The following is a 26,013-nucleotide window of genomic DNA, read 5'->3' as shown; positions in this document are numbered from 1 at the left end:
GATCTAGAGAGGAATCCTGCAAATCAAGGCCAAGGCCGATTCTGACATCCCAGCCCATGAGCCTTTATATTCCCATCTCTGAAATGGGCATAATGCTTGCCTGGAAGAGCGTGGCCGGGAGTGAGAAGAAGGTGAGTAGCAAGGTGTTTGGCACAAACCTCTGCTCACTGTAAGTTCCAGACTCTTGTGTTCAACAACCATGCAGTAGTAACATCTCTTTATTAACTGGCCATACACAATTGTTAAACACTGTGTCAGCTGCTCCATATTTTCCTCTTACTCTTTTTTTGTGTTACAGGGTATCACTTTGTAGCTCAGGCTGACCTAGGATGCACTATGTAACCCAGGTTGGCCTCAAACTCACAGCAATACTCCTGCCTCAGACTCTCAAGTGCTGTTATTATAGGCATGAACCCCCATACCCAGGATCATTTCTCTTCCTATGCTCACAAAATCCCAAGAGGTTTGTATTATTTTATTATTATCATTTGCAGAAGAGGGAAGGCAAAAGCATAGAAAGGTGAAGCCCAAAGTCACATGGGTACTTAAGAGGCAAAGAAGGAATTTGAACCCAAGCTGGAGTCACTGCCAGACTCTATAAACCTTTATACTCTCTGTCCATCCCTTCTCCTGTCTCTGAGTCTTTGAAGTTTCGTATCTGTTCAGGATGCTCACCTCCTTCTCTTCTTCCTGGTCGATTTCTTCTTTTTCTTTTTCCCCCTGGAGGAAGGTGGCGGTGTCAGGTCTCTTTCTTGAGAGGCACTGTGGGGGGAAAAAGTCATACATGAGAGGAACCCTTGGTTCCTTCCTCAGGGCTGTCACAACCAGAGAAAGGGAGAGGACCAGCTCCTTGGTGAATCAAGGACCCATGGTGAATATCTAATTGTTACCTCATGGCTGATTCGGTCACACCTCAGATTAAATGTCTCAAATAAGGACTTAATGCCCACCTAATGAGACAGGCACTGCAGTTACCCAAATGCCAATTGATTATTTAAAACAAGGTTTATAGAGGTTAACTGCCCCTTAATAGATTTATTATTGAATTTGAAAATGGCTCACCTCGGTAAATAAATCACTTTAAAAATAATGAGTTGGCAGTCCTGCCCACTCCCACCGCAGTCCGACCCGTCTACACTTCCTGCTGTAGATTTCACGGGAGACAGAAGGTAGGTTGAATAGAAGCTGGTTATTAAAAGTGTATTTGCGTGGGTCTAATGTAACAAGATCCATATCTTACATTGCTTCACAGAACCTCCAAAATCTCCGCTCTTCAGGAATAATTATTTCCCGTTCAATTAAATTCAAACGCTCAGGCTGCAGTTAAAGGGAGTCAAGCTATCTTCTTTTATAATTGGGGCAGGCTCCGGGGGTGGAAAAAGAGAGAGAGAGAGCTCGATCCTCTAGCGAAGGGAGACAGGGATGGATTGAAATCTCTTTGAGAATGGAAACATGCAAGCTCAGTAGGCCTTTGCTAGAACAACTAGTATTGTTTTTATTAATTTAGCAGTAACAAAATCAGTACTGGCATATATATATATATATATATATGTGTGTGTGTGTGTGTGTACAATGTGTGTATATATATGTATACACACACACACACACACACACACACACATATATATATATATATATATATATATATATATATATATATATATAAATGTATCAAGAGGTTTATGTATTTTGACATAAAATTTAGAAGGCAGTGTGTTTGGAAGCCAGAGGACAACTTCGGGTTTCCTTCATTATGTGTCGTCCACCTTTTTTGGGGGGCGGGGGGGGGACAGGGGAGGATCTCTCACTGGCCTGAAGCTGACCAAGTAGATGAGACTGGCGGACCAGTGAAAATCAGGAACCTCCTGACTCCACTTCCCAGCGCTGGGATCACAGTGTGAGCCACCATCCCTTGATTTGTTCATAAACCTGGCCCCTGGGCGTGAACTCAAGTCTTTGAAGTTACAAGGCAAACCAGTCAGTTGAGAAAGGCCCTCTCTAGATCACCAATATGATTCTTGTCCTTTTGTTTCACAAGTGAAGGAAACGAGGTCCAGAGAGCTGAGCTGACTTACTGGTGACCGTAGCCAGGAGTCATGGAAGCTGGCACTTGAAACCCTGTAATTCCTGCTCCAAGAGTCGCCTCAAAACCCCAGCTGCCTTCTAGAGCTGTTTGTAGAGCCAATAAGATGGGGAGGGCCAAACTCATTAGAATATCATAAAACTTCATCTTATTTCATTCCCTTTGAAGAGTCTGGATCATCAGGGTTATCAGGAGGGGTGAGGAGGGATTAGAATGTATGTTAAGTCTTCTGCCCCACCAACAAATGGACACACACACACACACACCCCTGTGTGTTTTTAAGAGAGTCACTTTTAGTTAAAAGCTACAAATTAACATCATAAGAATGTTTAAGAATCAGACCCTGGCTGCTGAAGCGCACCTCCATGCTATAAAGCACAAAACACAATAGACCCTAGGGAAAATGAGCCAGCTGCTCTTAAAGGCACAGTGGGCCACTTCCCACTTTCTTTCTCCAAGGAGTCCTTGACTCCCAGCAAGAAACCAGTGAGCATTTGTCAAATGACCAAGTGACGGATGAAGGAGCTTGGCTGCGTGCTGAGCCTTCTTGTTTCGCAGGGGCACATCTGCTGGGAAGCTCAGGGTGGGGTGGAAAAGTGTGACAAAAACAGGGAAGAGTCATTGTTAGGACTAAGAGCTATTGTGGACTATTAGCTTAAGATGTGTTACATTCGTTTATACCATGGAACATTTGTCTAATGACGCAGAGATGCGGCGCTCTCTTTTATGCTGCGTTTGTTTAACTCTGTGAAGTTGTGTTACTTTGCCTGCCTAAAACATCTGAATGGTCTAATAAAGAGCTGAAGGGCCAATAGCTAGGCAGGAGAGAGAAATAGGCAGGGCTGGAGGGCAGAGAGAATAAATAGGAGGAAAAATCTAGGGAGAGGAGGGAGACGTGAGAAAAGGAGAAGGAGAGGAGGCCACCAGTGGCCAGACACAGCCACACAACCAGCCACAGAGTAGCAAGGAAGAAAGATATCTAGAATAAAGAAAGGTAAAAAACCCAGAAACAAAATGTAGTTAATGAAAAACAGGGTCATTTAAGTCAGAAGAACTAGAGAGAAAGAAGCCAAGCTAAGGCAAGACATTCATAAACAAGAATCCATCTCTGTGTATTTATTTGGGACCTGGGTGGCAGGCCCCCCAAGAGTTAAAAAAAGAAAAACAACTGCAAAGAACTCTGACATAAATCGAAAATCCTTTAAATTCAATAGATCTGAAGTCTGAGAGGTGATTATGTCCCAAAGCCTTCATACACGTTCATCCACACTTCCCCATCCCTTTCCCCTGCCCTGGTTCTGTGAAAAGCATCCCAGACAGTAGTGAGAAGCACAATGGTTAGTGCTGTGCCCAGGGTGCTTGCATACACTGGAGTTCCATGTATGATGGTCACTTCCAGTGGTCAATCATGCAGCTGCTACAGGGTAGACTGTAAGTTCAAGTGGCTGTGTGTGCAGGGGTTAAGTCCACACTGTGCAAGAGGCGGAGAACAAGTGTTCAGAGCCCGAGCACACACGGAGAAGATAAGCACTCGGTTACGTGTATGCTTGTAAGATGTGCGGTGGGTGAGGACGTGGTGGTCCTGGCTCCATGTCTCTTCCTATCGCAGAGATTTTTCTTACTGGTCTTATCTGCTGAGAGGTGAGAATTAAACCAGGTACCTGCCATGTGTCTTGGCCCGGCACTGAGTCCATTCACAGCTAACCCGCCATGTTACAGTTACAGTCCCACGTCATGCACCATCATCCCCACTGATGCCATGGCTGTCCCATTAGTTCCATAATGAAGCTGAAAACCTCATATTGACCATAACACGGGGTGTTGCTCATGCATGTGTGGTGATGCTGGAGGGGCAATCTACTGTGTTTCTGTCAGGTGAGACACAGTGTTAACAACTAAGTGCAGATCTTAATGCCTGGCCATGTTAACGAAGTGCTGGGCTATGCGGCCACGCCATTTTTGTGATCGGAGTGTAGAGAAACGCTTGCTTCAGGCAGAAGCTTTCCACCTAGGCGTTTGCTTTATAGCTCGTTTTGATGTTTGGCTCTTGTGTTTGGTCGGACCTGTACCGTTTCATCCCCGTGGCCCCTCGGAGCTGTAGGATACACTGTGAGCGTGTAGGTGTGACACATAGCTCGGGTGTAGACAGTGCCATGAAGGGTGTGTGTAAGTCCCCTCTCAGGGGTTTGGACAACAATGTCTTCTGAGGACAGACTCTTCAGAGCATGGCCCTGTCGTTAAGCATAATCAGCATGACTTCTTATCACTAATATGATAGTTATTAATTATCATCATCGCAGTGGCTCTTAACTCCTCAGGGAATCAGTCACAGACGGAAGAGGACACGAGGCCCAGACACACTATATTGGCTCAGTTGATAACATGGTGTCATCGTTTTGTTTTTTTCTTCTTCTTTAGATTTTCATTCTCAGAATCTTCTCCCCTGGCTTGCTGATGCCCTTAATCAGAATTTTTCTTTTTTGAGGACCTCCTATGATTCACACCTACTGCCAGGACCCACAGGTACCCATTGAAGTTTGATTCTGAAATGTTCCCCACAGCTCATCTTTGAACCCTGCTTCCTAGGTGCTGCCATTTTGGGGAGGCCGTGTGAGGTTCAGGGGTTGGAGCCTGGATTACGGAAGTAGGTTATCTCATTGTAGACGGACCTTTGAAAGTTACATCTGGTTGTGATCTGGTTCTCTCTGCCCTCTGTCCTGGCCATTTGCAGTCACCCCATACCCTCGACCTTACTGACCACAATCACTAGAAATACTCCTGAAATCAGGAGCCAAAATAAGCCTACCCTCCCATTCTCTGTTCCTATCAGGCGCCCTGGTGAGCAGAGCAAAGAAACCCCAACAGTGTCTGACCTGTATCAATGCTCCCCTCGACCTTCAGAAGGAGAGATCCGTATTCCCGTTCACAGTTGCTTTAATGGAGGCATGGAGAGTTTAAAACATGCCTCCTACGTCAAACAAACAAACAAATGAAAACAAGCTTTCTAGTGTGTGCTTCTGATCAAAGCAAAAGACAATAGAGACAGATGGCTATGTGGGGATTGCTAGCCAGCCAGCCTAGCTTAATCGGTGAGCTGGGTTCTTGTGGGAGATCCTGGCATGGAAACAAGGGGAGTTGTGCCTGAGGAGTAACACCTGAGGCTGACATTTGATCCCCACACACCCATGCACTACCCAAACGTGCACCCACCTCCCCCCCACATACATACACTCACATGTACATGCATACACATACAGACATGCACACACATTCTCATATACACACTCACAGTCACACACACATGCATACACACTCACATATACACACATGCATATACACTTGAACATACACATACTCACACATGTATGCACACACATACGATGGTGTTATGACTATGTTCAGATGAGGTAATAATGAACTAAACTCTATTTATGTAAGATAGAAAATTAAAAGCCAAGAGGTAGAGAGTGCATTGGTCCCTCCATTATCAATGTAGGCTTAGTTTAGTTAAGTTAAAAAAGACCGGAGTGTATTCATTTAGTCAGTTTTTTCTTATTAGCATGTCTGTGTATGGGAACACATGCACATGTATTATGGTGCACATACTGAGATCAGAACACAACTTGCAGAAGCTGGCTCTTTTCTTCTACAATGTAGGACCTAGGGATCTATTCCCAGTCATCAGATTTGTCCCACTTACCACGTAGGACCTGGGATTGTACTCCCAGGTCCTTGTCAGCAAGCATCTTTATCTCTTGGCCCCAGCTAGAGTTTAAAACTTCACTGTTTTAACTAACTTACTGGTTATCATATTTTGGTCATAACATCACCTCTAGGATTCTCAGTGAAATGCTACTTATCAATGTCTAGCATAGTACCTGACATCTATCAGGGACAAAAGGGCAGTGACTGAAGAGCTGAGTTAAGGAGAGAGGGCAAAGGCCTAAAACATAGGACACAAATATGGGTTGAAATTATTATTTGAGAGTCTGGGGCTCATATAATCACTATGCCAAGAAGTAACTCTTTCATTAAATGTGAGGGTCTTGCCATGGCCAGGTGGTGGTTAAGCTACAATGTCATCTTGGCAGGATTGAGTGATGCCCAGGAGACAGGTAAAGGATAGTGCTGGGTGTCTGTGAGGGTGTTCCAGAGATGATTGACATATGGAACATCAAACAAGGTGGGAAGACATGCCCTGAATGCAATATTTGGTGGGCTTGGAAGGATCAAAGGTAGAAAAAGGAAGAGGTCCAACTAGAGAAGGAACAAAGTTGCATCCCTGTCCCCTTTTCCTTCCCTCCCTCTCCCCTCCCTTCCCCCCTTTCTCTCTCTCCATCCTGCCTCACCACACACAGTCATAGAAACAGCAGAACCAAGTGACCGTGGAGCAAAATCTCTGAAGCCAGGAGCCAAAAATAACTGTCTTAGTCTTGTTGTCCTAGGCATTTGTCACACCGATAGAGGTCAAACTCACACAAGCCGAGTCTAGCTTGTCCCCTGCTCTTAAAAATCCATTGTCTTTAGAACGCGTGTGCTTTTTTAGACTTAGTGCCCAGGTCTAAAGCGTTGTGACAACAACCATTGGGTCCCTTACTAAAACTCTGGCCCTCTACAGAAAACATTTGCTAGCACATGACAAGCTCCCAGAGAGGAACTTGAAAACAAGAAGGGGTCAGAAAAGCCACCTGGGTTTTCACACACTCAGCTTGCACTAGCTGAGGGCTCTAAAGGCGGTACTGTATCTCACCTGTGTGCTCGGGCAGGACCCAGCTCCCTGCAGGTCTTATCTCTCTCCCAGCTGTTGGCACCAAAGGTCTCAGTGGCCAGACGTTGACCCAACTTTTCTGAAGGTCCATCCTGGGCTGGGACCAAGAGACTGCTTTGGGGCTCTGTCCTGCGGGGGACGAAAGAAGGAGGTAGAATTGTTAGGATATTGGAGTCATTTCACTATATTTTCTGACCAGAGGTTTTCTGGCCTCCTGCTTAGATGGAGATGATGAGACTATCACTGGTCTTTTTCTCTGACTGGAGTGGAGAGTCATTTCCCATTCAAGGCAGTCAAGAGCCGCACGTCTTCTCCCTCTTTCTCCCTCAGCGACGCTGAAGCCTACATACTCTGAAAGTTGAAACCACTTGGAGAAGGAGAGATATCTGAGCTTCAATAATTTTAAGAGAAGTGGGCTGGATTAAGGTGTTCAGATCTCAGAGTTCATTACTATAGCATCCTGTCCCGACTAGAACAGGGAAGGATCTTAGAAACCAGCCCTCATGGCCTCTCTCACGAGGACAGACGGGAGGAAGAGTTTAACCCTTCTGCCCCTTCTTTCTCTTTAGACTCTGTTTCTCTGCATTCTCGGTCCCCTTTCATCTGCAGTTTGTTTTTCCATAAACCCATAGTCGGCCAAGCTCCAAAAGTATCAAATGGAAAAATTCCATAAACAGATCGTAAGTATAAACTCGTACTTGCCTGAGTGGTATAGTAAAACCTGGCCCTGCCTCGCTGTCTCTCCTGTCTGGGACACGAACCATCCTTTTACCCAGTGTATCCATATTGTATATGCTACCCAACTGTGAAACACTTAATAGTCACCCTTAGCAGATTAACAGACATAGCACTAGAGTACTGTGTCCAAGTCACCCCTTAGTGATGGCCCTAAAGTACAAAAGAGTGATGCTGGACATTTGAATATGCCAAAGGGAAGGCCTAGGTATTCCTGTTTCAGGAGATGGTAAAAACACAGTGTGATATTTTAAGAGTAAGATCGCATTTATAGTGTATTATTTCTCTGCCATTATTCTTAATCTCACACTATACCTAATTTATAAATAAAACCTTTTCATAGGCTCCCATGTAAAGGAAGCAACATGGTGATTTTCAGTACAGTGCTGGATACTCTCCTAGGTTCCAGGAACCCATTGTGGTCTTTGATACTGTTCTTATTGGATATGCGGTGGGTGGGAGGCTGAATGCTTGAATTTGGATACTGCCTTCCCTTCCCCATTTGGCATCTGTAATCACTGCAGCCAGTCACTCAAATCCCGAGTCCCCGGTCCCTCAGCAATAAAACAGAGGCTGCCACCAGTCCTAGACCATTGACTTAACATGCGGACAAAGATGAGTTATGCCAACCAAAAGATCTAGGGGAAAAAAACTTTTTATCTTAATTTTACTTTCTTGCAAATCAGTCAATCTGGTGTCTCTTGCAGGGGTGAGGTCACCTGCTTGGAACAGCAATACCTATGAGGGCTTAAGGTTCCCTCCTCCTGCCAAACAATATGTGGGAGTCACTAATGTACCTCACGTATTTGAGTCTCAGGAAGGGACAAGAAATAGACTCGTCGCTCAGTCTTTGAGGATCCTGTTAAAATCCTGGATCCAAACCAAGAGGATGGAGCCAGGAGCTTGAGGGTCGAGGGTCTGTCTTAGCTCATTCTTCCTTCAGATTTTGAGTCAAGCATGGACCAAAGGCTTGAGTATTTCTGCACCACGCTCCTACTGGCTTTATGACTCACAATGAGCACATCTGATAAGTTCCCTGATCCTTAGGGTTTCCAGGGAGTGAGCCAAGCCCAGTCAATAGGGAAGCAAGGGCAGAACAACACATTCATCTCTGCCAGCCACTTCTCGGCGCATCTTCAGAAGCAGAGCTGGGAGTTGCTGCCAGCCAAGGAGGAATGGAGATTCTAATCAAGGCTGCCTCCCGCCTGGTCCAGGCCAACCTGCATTCATTATCTCCAAACCTCAGAGCTGGTTCTCAGGCTGGGGATGCAGTGACCCAATCAGGGGTGCTACTGTGACCATGAAGTTGATATCCAGATGTCAGAGGAGATCATTATCACTTAAGTATGAGCAATGTGACTTAGTGAATGTTACAAATTATGACAAGGATAGAGCAGCAAAGGGTTAGGAAAGTGTCTGTTACTCCACACGGTCAGAGAAGACCCCTCTGATGAGCAACAGGGACAGGGACCTTTAGAATAATGTGGCCTAAAATGGATTCATAGATTGATTAATACTTTTGCCAGACATATTCTCTGTCCTAGAATATGGGATGAACTTAATGGCTCACTTGCCATGAGTCCAGTGTAGAAGTGATCATGTATGACTCCCTCCCCTTTGTTTTTAGACAGGGTTTCTCCATGTAGCCCTGACACTCCCCCGTAGATCAGGCTGGCCTCGAACTCACAGAGATCTGCCTGTCTCTGCCTCCTGAATGCAGGGATTAAAGGTGTGCACCACCACCGCCCAACAATGTCTGACCTTCAAACTATGTCACCAGGCAATGTTTGCCTTGCTCTCCTTGATTGATCACTCTGAGGTAAGGATCATCATCTGCCATGTGGTAAGAACACTCAGCCCCACAGAGAGGTCTCCGGCCTCGCGAGCAAGCACGTTGATATGACCAGAACAACCTCATGGGATGTGCTGAGCCAGAGCCACACAGCACACTCTCAGCTCACAGAAACCGTGAAACGCAGCTGCTTGCTGGGTTTGTTTTTAGCTACAAGGACTGGGAGTGATTTTTCTGTTTGTTTGCACAATAATGCATCCTGTCTGCACAGGTATCTGCAGAAAGGGGGAGGCACATGCCAGGCAGAGGACTTGGATTCAAAGACCTCAGCACACGCAGGAATGGCAAGAGATGAGATCAGAGGTCTCCTCAGCGAGATTTCTGCAGCTGTGCGGTAGGGGCTGTGCTAGCTTGTTCTTTTCTCCAACAGCATAGGTTTCAGCTTTTTAGACTGGGACTCCCCACTGGGAAATCTGTAGTAACGCAAACAGAACTCTAATAAATTCTACAGGAAGTGCTGAAGGGAAGGACAGGGTCCTCCATGATAGAACATTCAAGACCTTACTTCAGACATCCTAATGTGTGTGTGTGTGTGTGTGTGTGTGTGAGAGAGAGAGAGAGAGAGAGAGAGAGAGAGAGAAAGAGAGAGAGAGAGAGAGAGAGAATGTGTATGTGTATCTCAGTTTTTCCCTGCCTCCCTCTCTCCACCTGTCTATGTGTACACATACACACATGCACACACATGAGTGCATGGGGAAGCCAGAGGTCAACCTCAGGTCCCATGCTAAGATGGGGCCTCTCACTGGGATTTGGGACTTGCTGAGGTCTAGGCTCTATGTCCGGGGAGTTCTGGGCATCTTCCTGTCTCCAACCTTCCAGAACTGGGGTTTCAAGTGCGTGTGTTGACATACCCAGCTTCTTACGTGGGTGCTGGGGAACAAATTCAGGTCCTGATGCTTCTGTAGCAAGCACTGGGGTAACCGAGTCACCCTCCAGCTCTGCTCAGCTGTCTTAGAACTGGAAGAGAGAGCGCAAGCGTAGATCCCTGTGTTACCCAACGTTGGCACAATAGCGAAGGTTCCCAATGAGGTTTCTGAGTGAGATCCTAGGACCCATTGTAGAGGCAATGACTGAGAGTCTCAACGGGTAGAGCCCGGAAACTCCACGCTAAAGAAACAGTCCAGATTTGTCAGATCAAGGACAAACTCCAGAGATGCCGTGTGATCTGACCTCAGCCGCACCTCCCGTGTCTTCCCATTGTTCTAGCCATACGGTCCGTTTACTGCTTCTCAAATGGGTCAACGCTTTCCTGCCTCTGGGCCTTTGCACTTGCTGTCCCCGCACCTGGCAGGCGGTTGCCGCAGCAGCTTGCAGGCCTTCTGTCCTCTCTCAAGGGTGACCTCTGCGGGGAACTGCCCCTGCCTGCTGCATTAGACTCTGTCCTCTCTTCTGACTCTGTTCCTCGTGGGAACCACAGGGGCTTGTTGAGTTTGTTTTTCTTCACTGGTAATTCTTTTATTTCCTTTAACTGATCATCTTCTGAGCTAGGCTATGAGTTCTTTACCATCAGGTAGCCAAGAGTGTCTACCGGTGCCTCCTTTTGCTGATGAAGGGGTGCACGGACGAGTAGATGGGTTCTGGCCACTAATCCTATGCGGACACTGTAGCTCCGGCTCTGCACCCTCTTACCAATCAAGTTGCTGCGGTGACAGGAAGAAGAGGCTGTGAAGCACCCCAGACCTTTAGTGGAACCAGACCTAGGCCTCAGCCTCGCCCATGTGTCTTCCCTGTTTCCAGGCCTGCATCTTTTCAGGGCCCATTTCTGCTGAGACATGTCCATAGTTGCCCCATCTTTACCTACACAGCTATTCAAAGTTGAGTGTAAAATAAAAAAAAAAAGACTTAAAAGAAGACAAGATCTTCAGGGGACAGCGGAGACAGGGAGTCGAGGGCCGGTACACCCCACTTCACACGGGGAGAGGGGAAACCATGGGTGCCGGGTTCCTTGAGGCCTTCCTCCTCCCTGCATTTCTGCTACTCAGAGACCTGGCACTGATGAGCGACTGCCCGTAGTCATGGCAACGGAGAGATGATTCCTAGCCTCCGATAAGAGTCAGGGGTGAACTTTCTACAAAACTCTCGAAGATGCTTCGGTCCCTAGCTGCTTGCTTGCCTCTCCACCAAAGCTTCCACAGGCGGAGCAGAGTTTCTGGCTGCTCCTAAGAAACTACGCCTTTCCCCAGGGCTGGAGGCCAATCCGCATGACCCTAGCCCTAGGCAGAGCTAACGTGACTTTAGAGGCAGACAGACAAATCTGGACCATGGGTGCTTCGGAGTCAGGCAACCTCTGTAGAGAGTGGGAAAACAAGGGGGTTACCTGAGCCCACATCGTCCCTCGGGTCACGATGTGGGCTTTTGTCCACTCGGGCAGCACGTGTTCCGCATTCCTTGGCCGTAACAGCGGTTTGCATCTATTTAAACATTGACAGACTGCCGGACACTGGAATGAATGCCACTTCTTTCTTACCCTTCTGCTCACCGTAGTGCTAAAGAAACCAAACGGCAGGTACGGCCAGTTCCACCATGTGTGTGTAGAAACCGAGGCCTGGAGATGAAATCGCCCACTAGAATTTCAGTAGCACGGGGTCCTTATAACAAAAATCAACTTGGGGGTCAAGAGAGAGAGAAGTGCTGTGAGAAATACTTCACTGAGCAGGAGCGTACGGCATGCTGGGTAATCCCTCTAGTGTCTGCAGGATGTGGGCATCCCAGGGCTTGGGCTGCATCTTACTTCTCACAAGGAGAAGTGGTCCTTAGTCACTGGCCCTGAAACATCCCCAGCTCTGACTTTCCCCGCTCCGCCCATAGCTGAGTCTGTGTGTACAGTATTTCTAACTTGGTGTCTCAGTGGATGCTAAAAACCCTGTGCAGTGTGCAGCATGGTGAACCTCCCTCGCTCCCACGGCTGGGGACAAAGGCCTAGTCAGGAAAAGGACTTACTTCCCCGGCAGTGAACAAGCCCCAAGTGCTTGTTCTGCCTCAAGGTAATGAATGGCCCATCCCTATCCCTGTACTTGCCACGGGCCTGAAATCTTCTGTTTTCAACAGAAGTCCAGGCCTCCAGGCTCCCGGGCCTCCTAGAAATCCCAGAATTCATCATGGAACTGACCTGGTCCAGCAATAAGATGGATGTGGCTAATTTGTGCCTGGGCTCCTGAGACTCTGGCCTGGAGTCTTGGAACTCCAAGTCTTTTTCAAGGTTAATCTAGTTAATTAAGCCCGCTTGGAGGTAATCTACAAGAGCCTTGACCCTTCCGAGCTTTCTTATCAGGGCTGGAAAAAAGCAACAAAGCTCGGGAGAAGACTGGGGATCCTGCGGTGTTACCATGGGAGTGTCATTGGGATTCAGGGACAGTCATGTTCATTTTAGTAAAAAATTGAATGAAAACCAAGAAAAGTTTCTCAACATGGCGTTTCCCCCTGCTTTTCATTCATTGCCCGACAGCTGTTCACGGAACAGTGACTTCACGGCAGATTACAAGAACACACAAGTCCACACCAACACAGTTTCTGCCCCCACGGAGTTTTCATCGTGGAAGAGGAGGGGGATCCCCCAAGCTAGAGGCTAAAATGCAGAAGACTAATCTCTCTGGCAGAGGGAAGTCTAAGGGGCTGTGAAGCCACAAACCCGCAATCTGGAGACTGTGGGCAGGAGACCAAGGGGAGTTCCCTGAAGGATGAACGGAAGCTGGTCAGGGTAGCAAAGGGGAACGTCGGACAGAGTAGGGAAACTTGTCATGAATACAGAGGACATGGCGTGTTAGAATAAACAGACAGGGAGTGAGGATGGAAGGTAGGAGTTGAGAATGAAGAAGACGACAGAACCTTTCAGAGCCACGTGGACAGCTGTTTCTCGGGTCTTAAATGTGCACACGAGTCACTAGGATTTCATGTCAGGGTGAGTGCTGATTCAGTGGGTCTGGGGAGAGCTTGGGTGGCTACATGCTAGCCCATCGGTGTTGCCGTTCCCTGGAACACACTTGGGATACTCAGGTTGCAGAGTCTACAAAGGATTTGGGCTTGATCCTAGGCTGACCTAGATAGTCTTTCACCCCACTGCTTTCCTGAGACAATGGGTGGATAAGAGAGAGGGAGAGAGAGAGAGCATATATGTACCTTTGTGTATATTTGTGTGTGTGTGTGTGTCTTTGTCTTTGTGTGTGTGCAACACTCTTGTATATCAATGATCACCTGGGTCTCATGTAGATTAATAAAACCAAAAAATTTAATATGGAAAACTTGCTCATAGTTTCTGGTCCAGCTCAGTCAAGCAGGTCAGGCTCCTTCCTGGCCTAGGGTCTCGAACTCCCATCATAGAACACACCTATAATTGCCCCCAACCCCAATTCCCCCCAAGTCCACTCAACCACGCATCTTTCCACAGGTTGGCCGGTCACCTACTGATCTGTCGTGAGGGATCAAACTGCTGATCAGGAGATTAGGGCTGATTGCTGGGACTACCTGAAAGGAACGGGTTCCCACTTGAGAGTGCTACGAGAGTGACTAGAGAGTGACTAGTGATATGGTGAAAGCAGGTGGCTCAGGAGTCCCAACGACCTGGCTTCAAGACCTATTCTGCTGCTGTCTGTGGCTATGGGCAAGAATGTCACCTCTCACTCCAGTCTGGAACCATTGCATCTGCCAGGATTTCAGACACAGTTGTGGAGTCCTCCGGGGAGAGCAGGCTTTGATTATGTAATGTGCTGTGCTCCCGGAGGGATCCTGCAATACAAGTTCCTTTAAGGCAACATCACGGCCACTGCTGGTGGGAGGGATGGAGAGAGCCACAGCTCAGAGCCTCAGAGGAAACCCTAACTCCAGCATGGTGGGGCAAGACCTGGTGCCAGAACTAGGAGAGGGAAAACTCCCGAGAGGGACTACCACCAAGCATTCAACTATTCTCCATTCACTGTGTAGTTACTGAGCGCCTACTGTATGCTCTCTGTGTTGTCGGCACTGGGGAGGCAGCTGGATACAATGACCAAACATCCCCTGCCATTGTAGTTTTCGTTCGATGGCAGGGGGCAGCAAGGAGAGGAGTGCAGAGAAGAGACACAGGGTGGGGTACATATGTGGACCATCAGGTGGGGATGCGAGCCGCTGAGAGAAGAAATGGAACACAACACAGGAGGCAGAGTGCTCCCAGGACAGAGGCGAAGTCCTCCTGGGAGGATACTGCAGTTTCAAATGGGGTAATGTTGTGTGTGACATTCCAGCCGAGGCTTGACATGGTAGGAGAGTGAATCCCGAGCTTCCCCGGGAGTATGTCTCTGAGGTCCTTGTCCCAAAGGAGTTTGGGGATATTAAGATGGCTCAATAGAAGTGCTCAGTGATGTCCTGGCTTCTAAAACATGCTTGTAAAGTGTGGAAAGGCTCACTTCTCCCATTTAGATCCATGTGTTTATCCATTAAATCATTCATTCATTCATCCATCCATTCATTAGCTCCTCATCCCCTCACCTCTCAGCTAAGCATCATTTTATGTGAGTCCTTTCCTTAAGTTTGAAGTCTAGCAGGAGAGATGGAACCAGGCATACAATAAACCATTCCAGATGAGTAAAAAACAACTGAGAAAGAAAGAACACAGGGAGGAGATGTGTTTGTCTGAGGAAGCAAAGCCAGCTGGGTGCGGGAGGCTGAGTCTGGTTCAGGGGGAGGCGAAGAGCATCTAGACAGGAGCTGTCAGACAGTCTGCCTGATCACTCACCAGCTGGGTGACCTCAGCCCGGTCCCCTCCTTCCTGGCAGAGCTGTGGGGAAGAGAGAGACTTGTCCCCAGAGCTTAGACAGAACCTGGCACTTGGTGGCCCTTTCAAGCTTGCCTCTGGGGACTCACTCATGACTTTTCCCCAGAGAGCCTGAGGTCAGGGACTCTGGGCAGAGGAGCAGAGGAAAGAAAGTTGGGGTGCCAATAAGGGTCTGCTGTGAAGCTTCTACCCTGGGGGTTGGCTTTGGTGTTTACCTGGTGTGGGATTCCCCTCTGTATGCTTGTGAATATCATTTGTTAATAAAGAAGCTGCTTTGGGCCTATTGTAGCACAGAATAGGACAAGGTGGGAATTCCAAGCAGATAGAGGAGAAAGTAGGCAGAGTCAGGGAGAAGCCATGTAGCCGCTGCAGGAGACAGATGCCAGACACCAGGTGGAAGCTTACTGGTAGGCCATAACCATGTGGCAATACACAGATTAATAGAAATGGGTTAATTTAAGATATAAGAACTAGCCAATAAGAAGCATGAGCTAATAGACCAAGCAGTGTTGTAATAATATAGTTTCTGGGTGATTATTTCTGGTCTGGGTGGCTGGGAAATGAATGAGTAGCCTCCAACTACACCCACCAAGACAAGTGACTATCTCCTGGGTTCTTCCTCTGTCCAAGCAGTGTTGTAATAATATAGTTTCTGGGTGATTATTTCTGGTCTGGGTGGCTGGGAATGAATGAGAAGCCTCCAACTACACCCATCAAGACAAGTGACTATCTCCTGGGTTCTTCCTCTGTCATCCAAGGGTGGAACTGTCCCTCTCTCTCCATTCAGGGACACACACACTGGACTCTTCTGGGAGCTCCTGTAGGAGGAGGAATCTTGAGATACACACACAAATGCACCCATGTACACATACATCACACACCTTCCTCCCCACTTGCACACACACACACACACACACACACACACACACACACACACCTGCTGCCCAAGGCTGCATGCAGTTCGGGACAACATTCTTAACAAGCAGAGGGTAAGCAGCCGCAGAAATCCACAGAGGATGGAGCAGACAAGCCACAAATCTTGATGGCAGGCAGTGAGTGGGCAATGAGCTCCTGAGGATTGGGCTCGTTGGTTTTGAAATAACACAGCAGAGAACTGAGATAAAGGGTTTCCATGGGGGAAGCTGTCAGACCCCTTGTCTCACACTGCTGGAGTCACCGGAGGGGCTGTGGGTCCATCTCTCTGGGTTAACTGTATTACTGGATCCCAGTGTCAGCATTTGTCAGAGCTGGGCCAGCCCTGGAGGACACTAAACCCGAGCATGTGGTTTGGGGGAGCAAATGTTGAGGGCAAAGCACTCGAAGGGGCAGGGGCAGACACCTTCATCTTTGTAGCTGGAGTAGATGCTGTTGGTTGGTCGGACTCCTGGTTCTTACTGCTATGTAAGAGAACTCACATGCCGGCTGCAGGTCCCCCATGGAACTATGGCAACCTACAGCCTGTGACTTACTGATGCCATTGTACTGAAGACTGCTCCCTGGCATTAAGGCAGGATCAATGCTGTGTAAGGGCTCACTGGACATACTTAGCACACTTGAACCTCACACTTGAGGTTCCCCTGAGCTGACGCTGAAGTTGGCTCCAGATGAAGTCACATCTTTCCTGAGCTTTCTTCTCCCACTTTGTCCCCCTTCCATCATACTTTTGTCCTGAGATCACCCCCACCCTAGGTTAGCCATGCACGCTCTAGTCCTTAGTTCAACCCAAGTTATTCTCTGTAAAGATGCATATGCAAAGCAACGATGAAGCCTGTTACTGTCTAGGTTGTCATCTTGGTTTTGCTGCTTCATGTGTGTGTGACCCATAGAAAGCTATTAAACACCACCAAGCTTTTCTGGGGATGGGAGTTGTTGTATGAATATTAATACAAACTTGCCTTCTAAGGTGGTAGTGTAATGTTTAGCACATTTCTCAGATACTCAGTAAATGAGTAATGTTTGTTAACAAATGTTTGTGTGATGGTGGTAGATGGTGGTGGAGATTACAGTGAGGATAGTGATGGTGGTGCTCATGATGGTGGTGATGGTGGTGATGGTGGTGGTGGTGGTGGAGATTATGGTGAGGATAGTGATGGTGGTGCTCTTGATGACGGTGATGATGGTGGTGATCGTGGTGGGTGATGATGGTGAGGACCGTGATTGTGGTAGTGATGGTGGGAAGGGTTACAATACTGATACTGATTCTGATCGTGATAACAATGGCTCCATGCCAACCCCACAAATCAGGAGAAAGCTTTCAAAAGCCCTGGCACCAATCACCAGCATCAAATTACACTTTGTCCTCTCCCCTGTGGGGCTCACCCCAGAGACCCCCTCCTTTGTCTATGCAGCCCTCTTCTTCCTGCGGGAGACAGGAAACTTGGAGAATGGTAATGCCTAGCTTTACACTACAGTAGCCATTTCTCAGCTCCAGTTCAGGCGTCCAGTCTTTTTCCTCACGGAAATGGCTCCTCCACAGGGACTCTGAAGAGGCAGCTGTTGGCAGAGGGCTGCTCCTCTGTGGAGACGTTTATCAGCCTTTTAAAAGTCAAATCCATTACCTGAGAATTGTGGGTTTATTAGGGACGTTTCTCTTTATTAGGTAGCCAGACACATGATTGCCTCTTACTGATTTTGATGGGCCCTTCTTGGCCCCAGAGGGGTTTCGTGTGTGTGTGTGTGTGTGTGTGTGTGTGTGTGTGTGTGTGTGTGTGACATCTTAAAAGAGCTCCCTATCACATAGGCATGAACAACCGTCTCTTACAGCTCCATGGTTTCTCAACTGATAACAGGTAGGCATTTAACAGTCAGGAGCCACTGGGACTTTGGATCAAGCTGACTGGAGCCTAAAGCTGGCACCGCTGTTTCCAGGCTGTGGTCTTAGATGAGCCCTTTCACATCCCTGGCAACGTGGCGATAATTACAGTATCTGGCTCTCGGAGAAGACACAGGCGGGCTGTGTCAGACCTTCCCTGGTGCAGAGAAGGCCCTCCGTCCTGTTAGCCGTCACTGTGATCACAATTATCGTGGTAAACAGCTCTGGGGGGCTCTTGGAGTCTTCCTGTCTTTGCTCAAGCCCATTCCTTTGCCTGGATCGCCTTCCCTCCTGGTCACTCGTCCTTCTAGGCTCAGGTCAGCTGCCCAGCTGACTCCTCTCGCGCTCCTCTCTGACTCTCTTCCACGACGCTCTGGAACCACAAAGGCCGCAGCAGCATATGATGCCACTGAGTATTCAACTCTGTTTCTTTGTTTTGCCGAGACGGGGATGATAATGTGTCGTGTGTTTAGATGGTTATAGCAAACACACACTTATTAGGCTGAGTACAGTGTCTTATCGTAATTATAATTGCAATTATGATCTAAAGAAGCTTGTTAAATCCAATAAGAGAAAGAATTTCCATATGGTAAAGAGCCCCATGGCTCTTCCTTCTCATCCGTCAGGTTTTGAGACGGTGTGACTTCCGGTTGGCCTGGGGTAGTTTGGGGAACCTGAGACACCCCACCATGACCTCTGAAGAACTTTTCCAGTGCTGAGACTTTGGGGAATCTGACTCTTCTAAGGTTCTCAGCTACCCACACCTGTTTGCCTCTTTCTCGGTGCTTGTTGGGGTAAAACAGTGGATTCTTCAAGTCATCACCCCCAACTGTCACACCAGAGTGAAAGATCTCTGTATTGAACAAGACCCTACTAAGTACCAAGCGCTTCATCGGATATATAAAACCCACCGGATCATTCAAATTCCCACAGGTCTCGAGGCAGGCACAACAGGAGGCTCGGAAAGGTATAAGGACTGGCCTAAGGACCCACAGTGAGCTGCAAGGAAGCCTAGCATCCTCAAAGAACTATAGTTTGGAGAGCATTTGACTTCCAGACAGGACGTGGCCTCACGACCCAGATGGACCGCCTCCCGTTGCTGAAGGAGCCACATCCCTTTCTCCCTCTGGCTCTGTGGCCACATCCTCCCCTACCCTGCTGGTTCCTGTTGTCTTCATTCCATTTTCTTGCCCGTGCCCAGCTCCCTGACTGCCGTCTGTTCGGTCTATTGACCAAGTCTTTCAATCAATCAGCTAGCTTGCCCTGACAGCTAAAAAACACCCCATCCACCAATTTTCCCTCCAGCATCTATCAGAGGTCCGTGAAACCTCCCTAATTTGGAATTTTCAATGATTCTGACATACAACCTATATTTCTCATTTTGATTTTTTAAAAAAAAAGGATGAAATGTCATCACACAAACCCCTGGGGGCTCCCAGGAAAGGACCCGGCAACCGAAAGGCTGTGTTTTCAGTTCTTTCCTCCTTGCTTCTCCCCGCCGCTCACACTCACACTTCTATGCTGGCGTATGATGGACAGCACCGTTATCCATGCTGCTATGGCCAGCAACAATAGTGGACACTCACGGGGCTTGTGTTGCCCGCTGTGCCAAGGTCTTGGCCTGTGTTTATTCTTATCCGTCCTCATCACTACGGTAGAGGGTAGCACAACTGTCAACCTCATCCCACGAATGAAGAAACTGAGGCAGGGAGGGATCCTGCTGATAGATGGCGGAGATGGGGTCCTAACCCCAGCATCTGGCTCCAGGACTTTTACCGGCCCTTCCACCACCGTGCCTCTCAGAATGGACATCCTAGGGGAGGCCACATTTGTGGGTCCTTCATACCCGTTATTACATGCCTAACTTTGGGCTTTGTAGGGCATCGCATAATATGGCCAGGTGTTTTCGTGACTTTCTGTGACTGGTTGTAGAAGCAGAGACTAGGGTTAGCAGCAAAGCCACTTCCAGGTCTCTGTCTTGAAGACCACCGTGAACTGAGAGGTACAGAGTCTTCCAAGGGAGTGTTGAGGAGTTTGAAAGCATCTCCTCTAGGTTTGGATCCAGCTTGAGGACAGTGACATTTTGGACTTGGGGACCGGCCATTCTGCTCTATGCTGCTGATAATGCTGAGAAAGACACAGCCAGGGCAGTGTGTGGAGCCCCACCAACCCTCCCCTGTGGAAAGGCCCTGTGGGATCTGTTTTTACTTATTTCTAGAGTAGAGCTACTTCTGTGGATGTGCAGTGAGGCCTCCTTCTTTGTGGGGGCAGGGAAACACGGCCACACTACAAAGGCTGTGGAAGGTGTGCTTTGAGTAGCAGGAAGGCTGGGCCTTCTAGAAGAACCCACGGTATGGCTCCCCACCCCCTACCAATCACCTACTTGACTGGTAGGACACAGACAGGGCTGTGATTTCCTCTACAGGTATGTTACAGTCTTTGGCGAGACTGACTGTGACCGATGAACAAAGGGTCAGACACAGCAAGAGGTAACCTAACACCTTGAGAGCAGCTACCTAGTTCTCAGTCCGAATGCCACTTCCTCCTTAAGAGCTGAATATTATGGCCATCTTTGCCTGTAGCTAAGAATGCTCACGGGCACATGTGTGTGCACAAGGGAAGTGCAGCCAGCCCTAAATAGTAGCAATCTCTACATCTATCATAGAACCAGGGCAGCTGAATCCAGGGTGATGATATAACCCATTGTCCAAAGCAAATGGGGTGTTGGCAGTAAGTACTTAGGGGTGATGTCATCGCTTTACTTGCCTTGAAACCGGAAGCAGAAACCTGGTTTGCAACCCTTTGTTCCGTGTATCTAAGGAGGCTCTCATATCACCTCCTGCGTCTCACCCATCAGTGAATCTAGAACACTCTAATTCCAAAACTCTCAGCCCCCACTTCCTCTCCTTCATCTCTGCTGTGGCTTCCTGCTACCCACCCGCTCGCTCCCTTGCTCAGATGAACAGTACGGTGGGTTTCACCTCTGACCCATCCAGCCCCAGCTCTGTGCAGACAGCAGGGCTGTCCTCGTAACTGGGCCATTTGCTTTGGCAGAGCCCCAAGAAGCAACACTAAAACTCTCAGCGGGGCTCCATAAGTCTTCTAGGACGAGCACCCCACTATAGAGGCTCACCTGCCTCTTACTCACTGTGCTCAGGTCATCTCAAAGGCTCACCGAGGCCCGCGCAGACCCTGCCCTGGTGGCTTTCCCTTCCCTCATGCGGTACACTGTGGAGTTCAAGGGCCTGGTCTAGAGCTGGGCTGCTGGGTTCAAACCCTGGTGCCAGCACTCTTGAGTAGCTGATTGACTTCAGCTCTCTGGGATTGTAAGACTGCCCACCTTCTAGGACTACAGGCAAGAGTCGGTGAACAGCCTAAAGCCCTGGCACAAAGCAAGGGCTCCGTGCGCACTAGTTCTAAATGAGCCTTTTTGGTTATCTCTCTTTCAGCTCTTTCGCCTCTTCTTGCTGAGGACACCTCCTCCAGGAAACCCTCCCTGATTCTCTTGGATCGCTCACTTCTCCAGGCTTACGATCCCTGCCATTTTGTCTGTTTGGTTTTTGTTTCCCACAGTAGACCGGAGTACAGGGAAGAGAAACCTGAGAGTTCCACTCCATTGCCCCCCACCCCCGTATCCACGAAAGCACTGGCCTCCCAGAGTGTCTTCAGTGAGCACCGCTGAACAAGAGGACTGAGCAGAATGACATCTCCATCAAAATAACAAGACAGAGGATGACGTGGGGTCATGGCAGGGTGGATTACTCAACCCGGCCACAGAGTCAGCTTGAGACACTCCCCCAGGTCCTAGGACACTGTCATCTGGAATAGATGTTTCTACATGATGATACATACACCCCGAGGGGCTGAGACACTTGCACACACACGGGTGGAATGCAACTCTCCCTTCCTTCTCTTGCAGCAGTGTGCAGACACTCCCCTGCCTCCCACTTTTGAGAAAGCATAGCTCCTCAGCTCGAGGTGTAGAGGACCAACCTAGTGTCCCGGTTTGGTGTTCACTGGTCTTGCTCACAGTGCCTTCTCTCTCCTGAGTCCTCCACTACAGAGTCTGAACTCAGGCTCACATTTCTGCTTTGCTATATACTTGGGCAATTTCACATGTTCCTGCCTCAATGTTTGTCCCTGTAAAACGGAAGGTGTGATGATGCCAGTATCACCCTGGCCGCGGTGATAGTTCAGTGAACTAAGGGATGTCCCATTTCACATCTCGGGTGTGGCAGAACTCAACACCTTTGTCAGGTAACCACTGCCAGCCCCGCTGGTCCTGCATGGTCCACGCCATACTGGCTGACCTCTCTGTGTCTCTAGATACTTCCACTGCCTTCACCTCACCTAGCTTTGGCCCAAACCAGGGCGGATGTCTTGAAGCACGCCAGGCAGCGGCACCTTCATCTCAGCTCCAGGCACAGTGGGTCAGGATCGCAGAATCTTCAACTAACTGGCAAAAATGTCTCTTGTCATCTTAGCTATGGGGCTTCTTCCTTTTCATTTGGCCTCAGAGATAAGAACTGGGAGAGGGAATTATGTGTGACAAGATGCTCTGGTGGGGAAGTGGAAGAGAGAGACAGGGACAGCGGCCTGTTGCCACCACAGACAGCCTCTTCGAGGTTTGCCTCTTCAGGGAACACTGGGAGCCAGTGTGGTCCACATTTGCTAGTCACTCCACCCATGCATGAAGAAGCTGAGTACCGACCCATCAGCCTATATTAGTTGTTAGTAGAAGCACATTCCAAAGGGGCATTAATCCAAGATTTGTGGACAGGCAGCGGACTCTCAGTGGCCGAAAAAAAAAATGCTCAGGGAAATCACCAGTCTCCTCGATCGGAAAACAGGCCGACATGTTCAGAAACGTGTGTGGAGGAGATATAACTAGTGATGGTGACTGCATTGGATGCTGCAGATGTGTGTGAGAATAGAAGAGGGTTGGGGGAAGGGCTGCAGCATGTGCCTGTGCCCCCAGAAGAAGTCTAACCATAGGCAAACACCCAGCTCACCTGGAGCTTTCACCAAGGGATCCTAAAGTTTGGATGCAACTTCTCACACCTCATCAGACCCTCTCGTACTTCCTCATCTTTGGTTCAGCCTCCTCCTAGCGTTGGAATCTGTCCTGATAAGCGCTCTTAGGCTGGAAAGCTCAGCAAGAGGCCAAGACCCTTCAGGTCCATGCTAGTCAGATTTCCAGCATGCCGAATGTCTGAGACCATCCGCTGACAAACGGGAAGGGAGTCTTTGGGGTCATAGCTTCCATCTATAATCCACGGACTCCCTCGCTCTGGGAGGTGAGTGTGGCAGAGCAAAGCTGCTCAAAGCACAGCCAGGAAGCCAAAGCAAGAAGCAAAGGAAGAGACCAATGTCCCTTTAGCCCCCTCAAGAGTGTGATCCAAAGGCCTCCTATTAGGCTCCATCTTTTAAATGCTCTACCATTTCCTAGAGTCCCAAGCTTGAAGATCAATCTTGTCAAGCAGGAGCCCCGGGGCTGCAGGGGGGCAGATATAAACTTAAGTAAGACCTTTCTTCCTTTAAGGCTCAGAGAAGGGTGTCACTGACTCCTGCTTGCACAGACAGTAACCAGCAGAGTGTCACACAAAGCACGGTGCCAGTCACCTTGTGCTCCAGCCCACTTAGCTCAGGGCTCCTTCGGAAATTCCACCTCCTCCCATTCCTCCAGTTCCTCCCTCTGGCTGGAGCCCAAGGTGGGGCCGGCTGGAGGAGGAAGAAGTCCAATTGGATGCTGGCTGCAAGACTGGCAGTTAGTAAAGCCTGCAGCCCACCCTGGTCCCACGCTGAATCAGCACGCCAAGCAGGCTTTGGCTTACTGTTTAAAATGCATCCTTCTGTGTTGGAATAGTTTCCGGAAAAACAAAACAAAACAAAACAAAACAAAAAACAAACAAAACCCCCCAGGATTTTGTTTTTTTTTTTGTTGCCACTTAAAAGAAGGGAGAAAAATCACAAACATATTCTCTCTCTCACCAGAGAGTAGCCCATTTAAGAAAGTCATTCAAATGTGTTCAGCCAAAGCCCCTACAGGAGGAGCACATTTTTCCAAATTACATGAGCTGGAAGGAAGATGAAGATGGCTGAGACTGGAGAAGAAGCCAGGAGACAGGGATGGCAGTGAAATTATCCACTGTGCAGGCAGTGGACGAGGGGAGGGACAGAGGTCACCTGTGATAGGGTGTCCTTTCTCTTGGTAGAGGGCTCGGCTCAGGTCCCATGGAGCTGCAGATCCTCCTTGCCTGTGAAATCATGAGGCTGATCCTGAGACCCGCAGGTCGGATCCAGGAATGCCACAGCCGCGCAAGGAAGGAGTACCACCAACAGAATGACTCAGCCGTCACCGGCCACAGCTGAGACTTGGTATTCCTCCGTGATCAACTCTAAGCTCCACCATGGGGTTGCTACTAGTGATTATTAAGGACTGACCGTTAGGAAGGTTTCTAATAAAAATAAACAGAAACACACACGCCACCATCTCAGTTGACAGCGGCTCCCTTTAGTAACCTGAGATACAGTCACCCTCATATTCTCTGTTGAACCTCAGCTCCGGCCTCTTGGCCGAACTCAACGCTTTCTCCAGAATGTTCTGAATCCAATTACTCTCCAGATTCCACAGATTCCAGGCTGGTCCCGGCGCCCATCACCTCTCACTCACGTTACTGCCAGAGCCTCCTACCAGGTCTCTCCATGTGGAGCTTCACCCTCCTGCAGTCCACTTGAGGAGCAGCAAAGGGATCCTGGCACTTCCCCCCTGCGCAGCCGGCTGGGAAAATGTCCCGAAGCCTGTCGAATCACAGAGCACATATTCTGGCCCTTACCACTCGGAATGGGCTTCCCATTCCTGGCCCCTCCTTTGTGGCCTCTTCACGGATTTCCAGCTGCGGTCATTATGTTCTTGCCTCAGGTTCTTTGTGTGCACTACTGCTGCTGCCTGAGCTATCCTAGCAACCACATGACCTCACCCCTCAAAGTGCCGAGACCTCTGCACTGAGCGAGTGTTTCATCCCAGCAATGCTGTGTAAACTGTTACAAGCACACCCCGCGGTGCATCTTCCACCTGGTTATCTCCCTTGGCTGTGTTTCTTAACCAGTCAGCCGGACATCGGCGTGTAAGGGCATGGGTGTTGCCTGTTTGGTTCCCAACTGTTTCCCGGCTCCTGGCTGAGAGCCTGGCCTGGGATAAGGGTTCAGTTAATACTTGATAAATGAACAAGCAATGGACTCGAGATGCCTCCGGTAGCAGCTCCCTGGGCGCCATGGTTTCTTCCGCTGGAAAGAAAGGTGTGAAGTGAGCTTGTGTGGGGGAGTGTGCACACTGTGTGACTGTGTTGGGTATGAACATCACCTGTTACATGTTCAGGCTCTGGAGGAAATGTCAGCTACAATGGCGCCAATGAGCGGACCCAGATATTAATAAGCTACTACCACCCAGAGAATTAAATGAACTACTCTGTAGACAGTGGTGGGAGTCACCAGCTGGTGAGGCTTTTAGTGATCCGGATTCTAGTGTTGCTCTCAACACGCACGTGTCCTATTTAATTCTGACTAGGAGGGCCATTTCAGTTGTTATTTCAAAGACAAGAAAACTGAAGCACAGAGGAGTTACATAATTTACCCAAGGTAACACAGCAGAGCTAGAGTTCAAAGACCTAAAGTTGGTCTTTCATCCCTCCTTCCTCACTTTCTCTGAGCACAACCTCCTTGTTTGCTGGTATCCACACTCTGTCCCGGCTGACAGAGGTCAGGCTTAGGACTGCACACTTGTGGTTCACAGGGAAAGTCCTGTATCTCTGAGTATTAAGAGTTCTCACACCAGAGCTGGAGAAGGGCTCCAGGTAGCTGAATTTGGCTTGATTAAATCAAGGAGAAAAATCAATTATATTTAAATAAAGAAAGGAGATTGGAAATCAGGTACAATGCCTTCTTAATTACGGCACCTAATCACTGGCTGAAAAAAAATATAACCGGAGTATTTCATTTCATATACAGCCTCACGCGT

The 26,013-nt window shown here is 48.6% G+C and overlaps 1 protein-coding gene across 1 annotated transcript in view; it reads right to left on the bottom strand.

Annotated features, from left to right (window-relative positions):
• Srrm4 (serine/arginine repetitive matrix 4) overlaps positions 1-26,013 on the bottom strand; it is a 152,742-nt gene that overhangs the window by 39,715 nt on the left and 87,014 nt on the right. The window contains exons 2-3 of the mRNA XM_087903773.1: positions 6,834-6,980; positions 676-762 (exon numbers count right to left, since the gene is read on the bottom strand). Coding sequence (XP_087759899.1) covers positions 676-762; positions 6,834-6,980 — 234 coding nt within the window. The remainder of the gene's footprint in view (positions 1-675; positions 763-6,833; positions 6,981-26,013) is intronic.

This window comes from Myodes glareolus, chromosome 2, assembly GCF_982192425.1.
Source record: "Myodes glareolus chromosome 2, mMyoGla1.1, whole genome shotgun sequence".
Classification (NCBI taxonomy): Eukaryota; Metazoa; Chordata; class Mammalia; order Rodentia; family Cricetidae; genus Myodes; species Myodes glareolus.
This window is presented reverse-complemented; position numbering and strand designations above follow the sequence as displayed.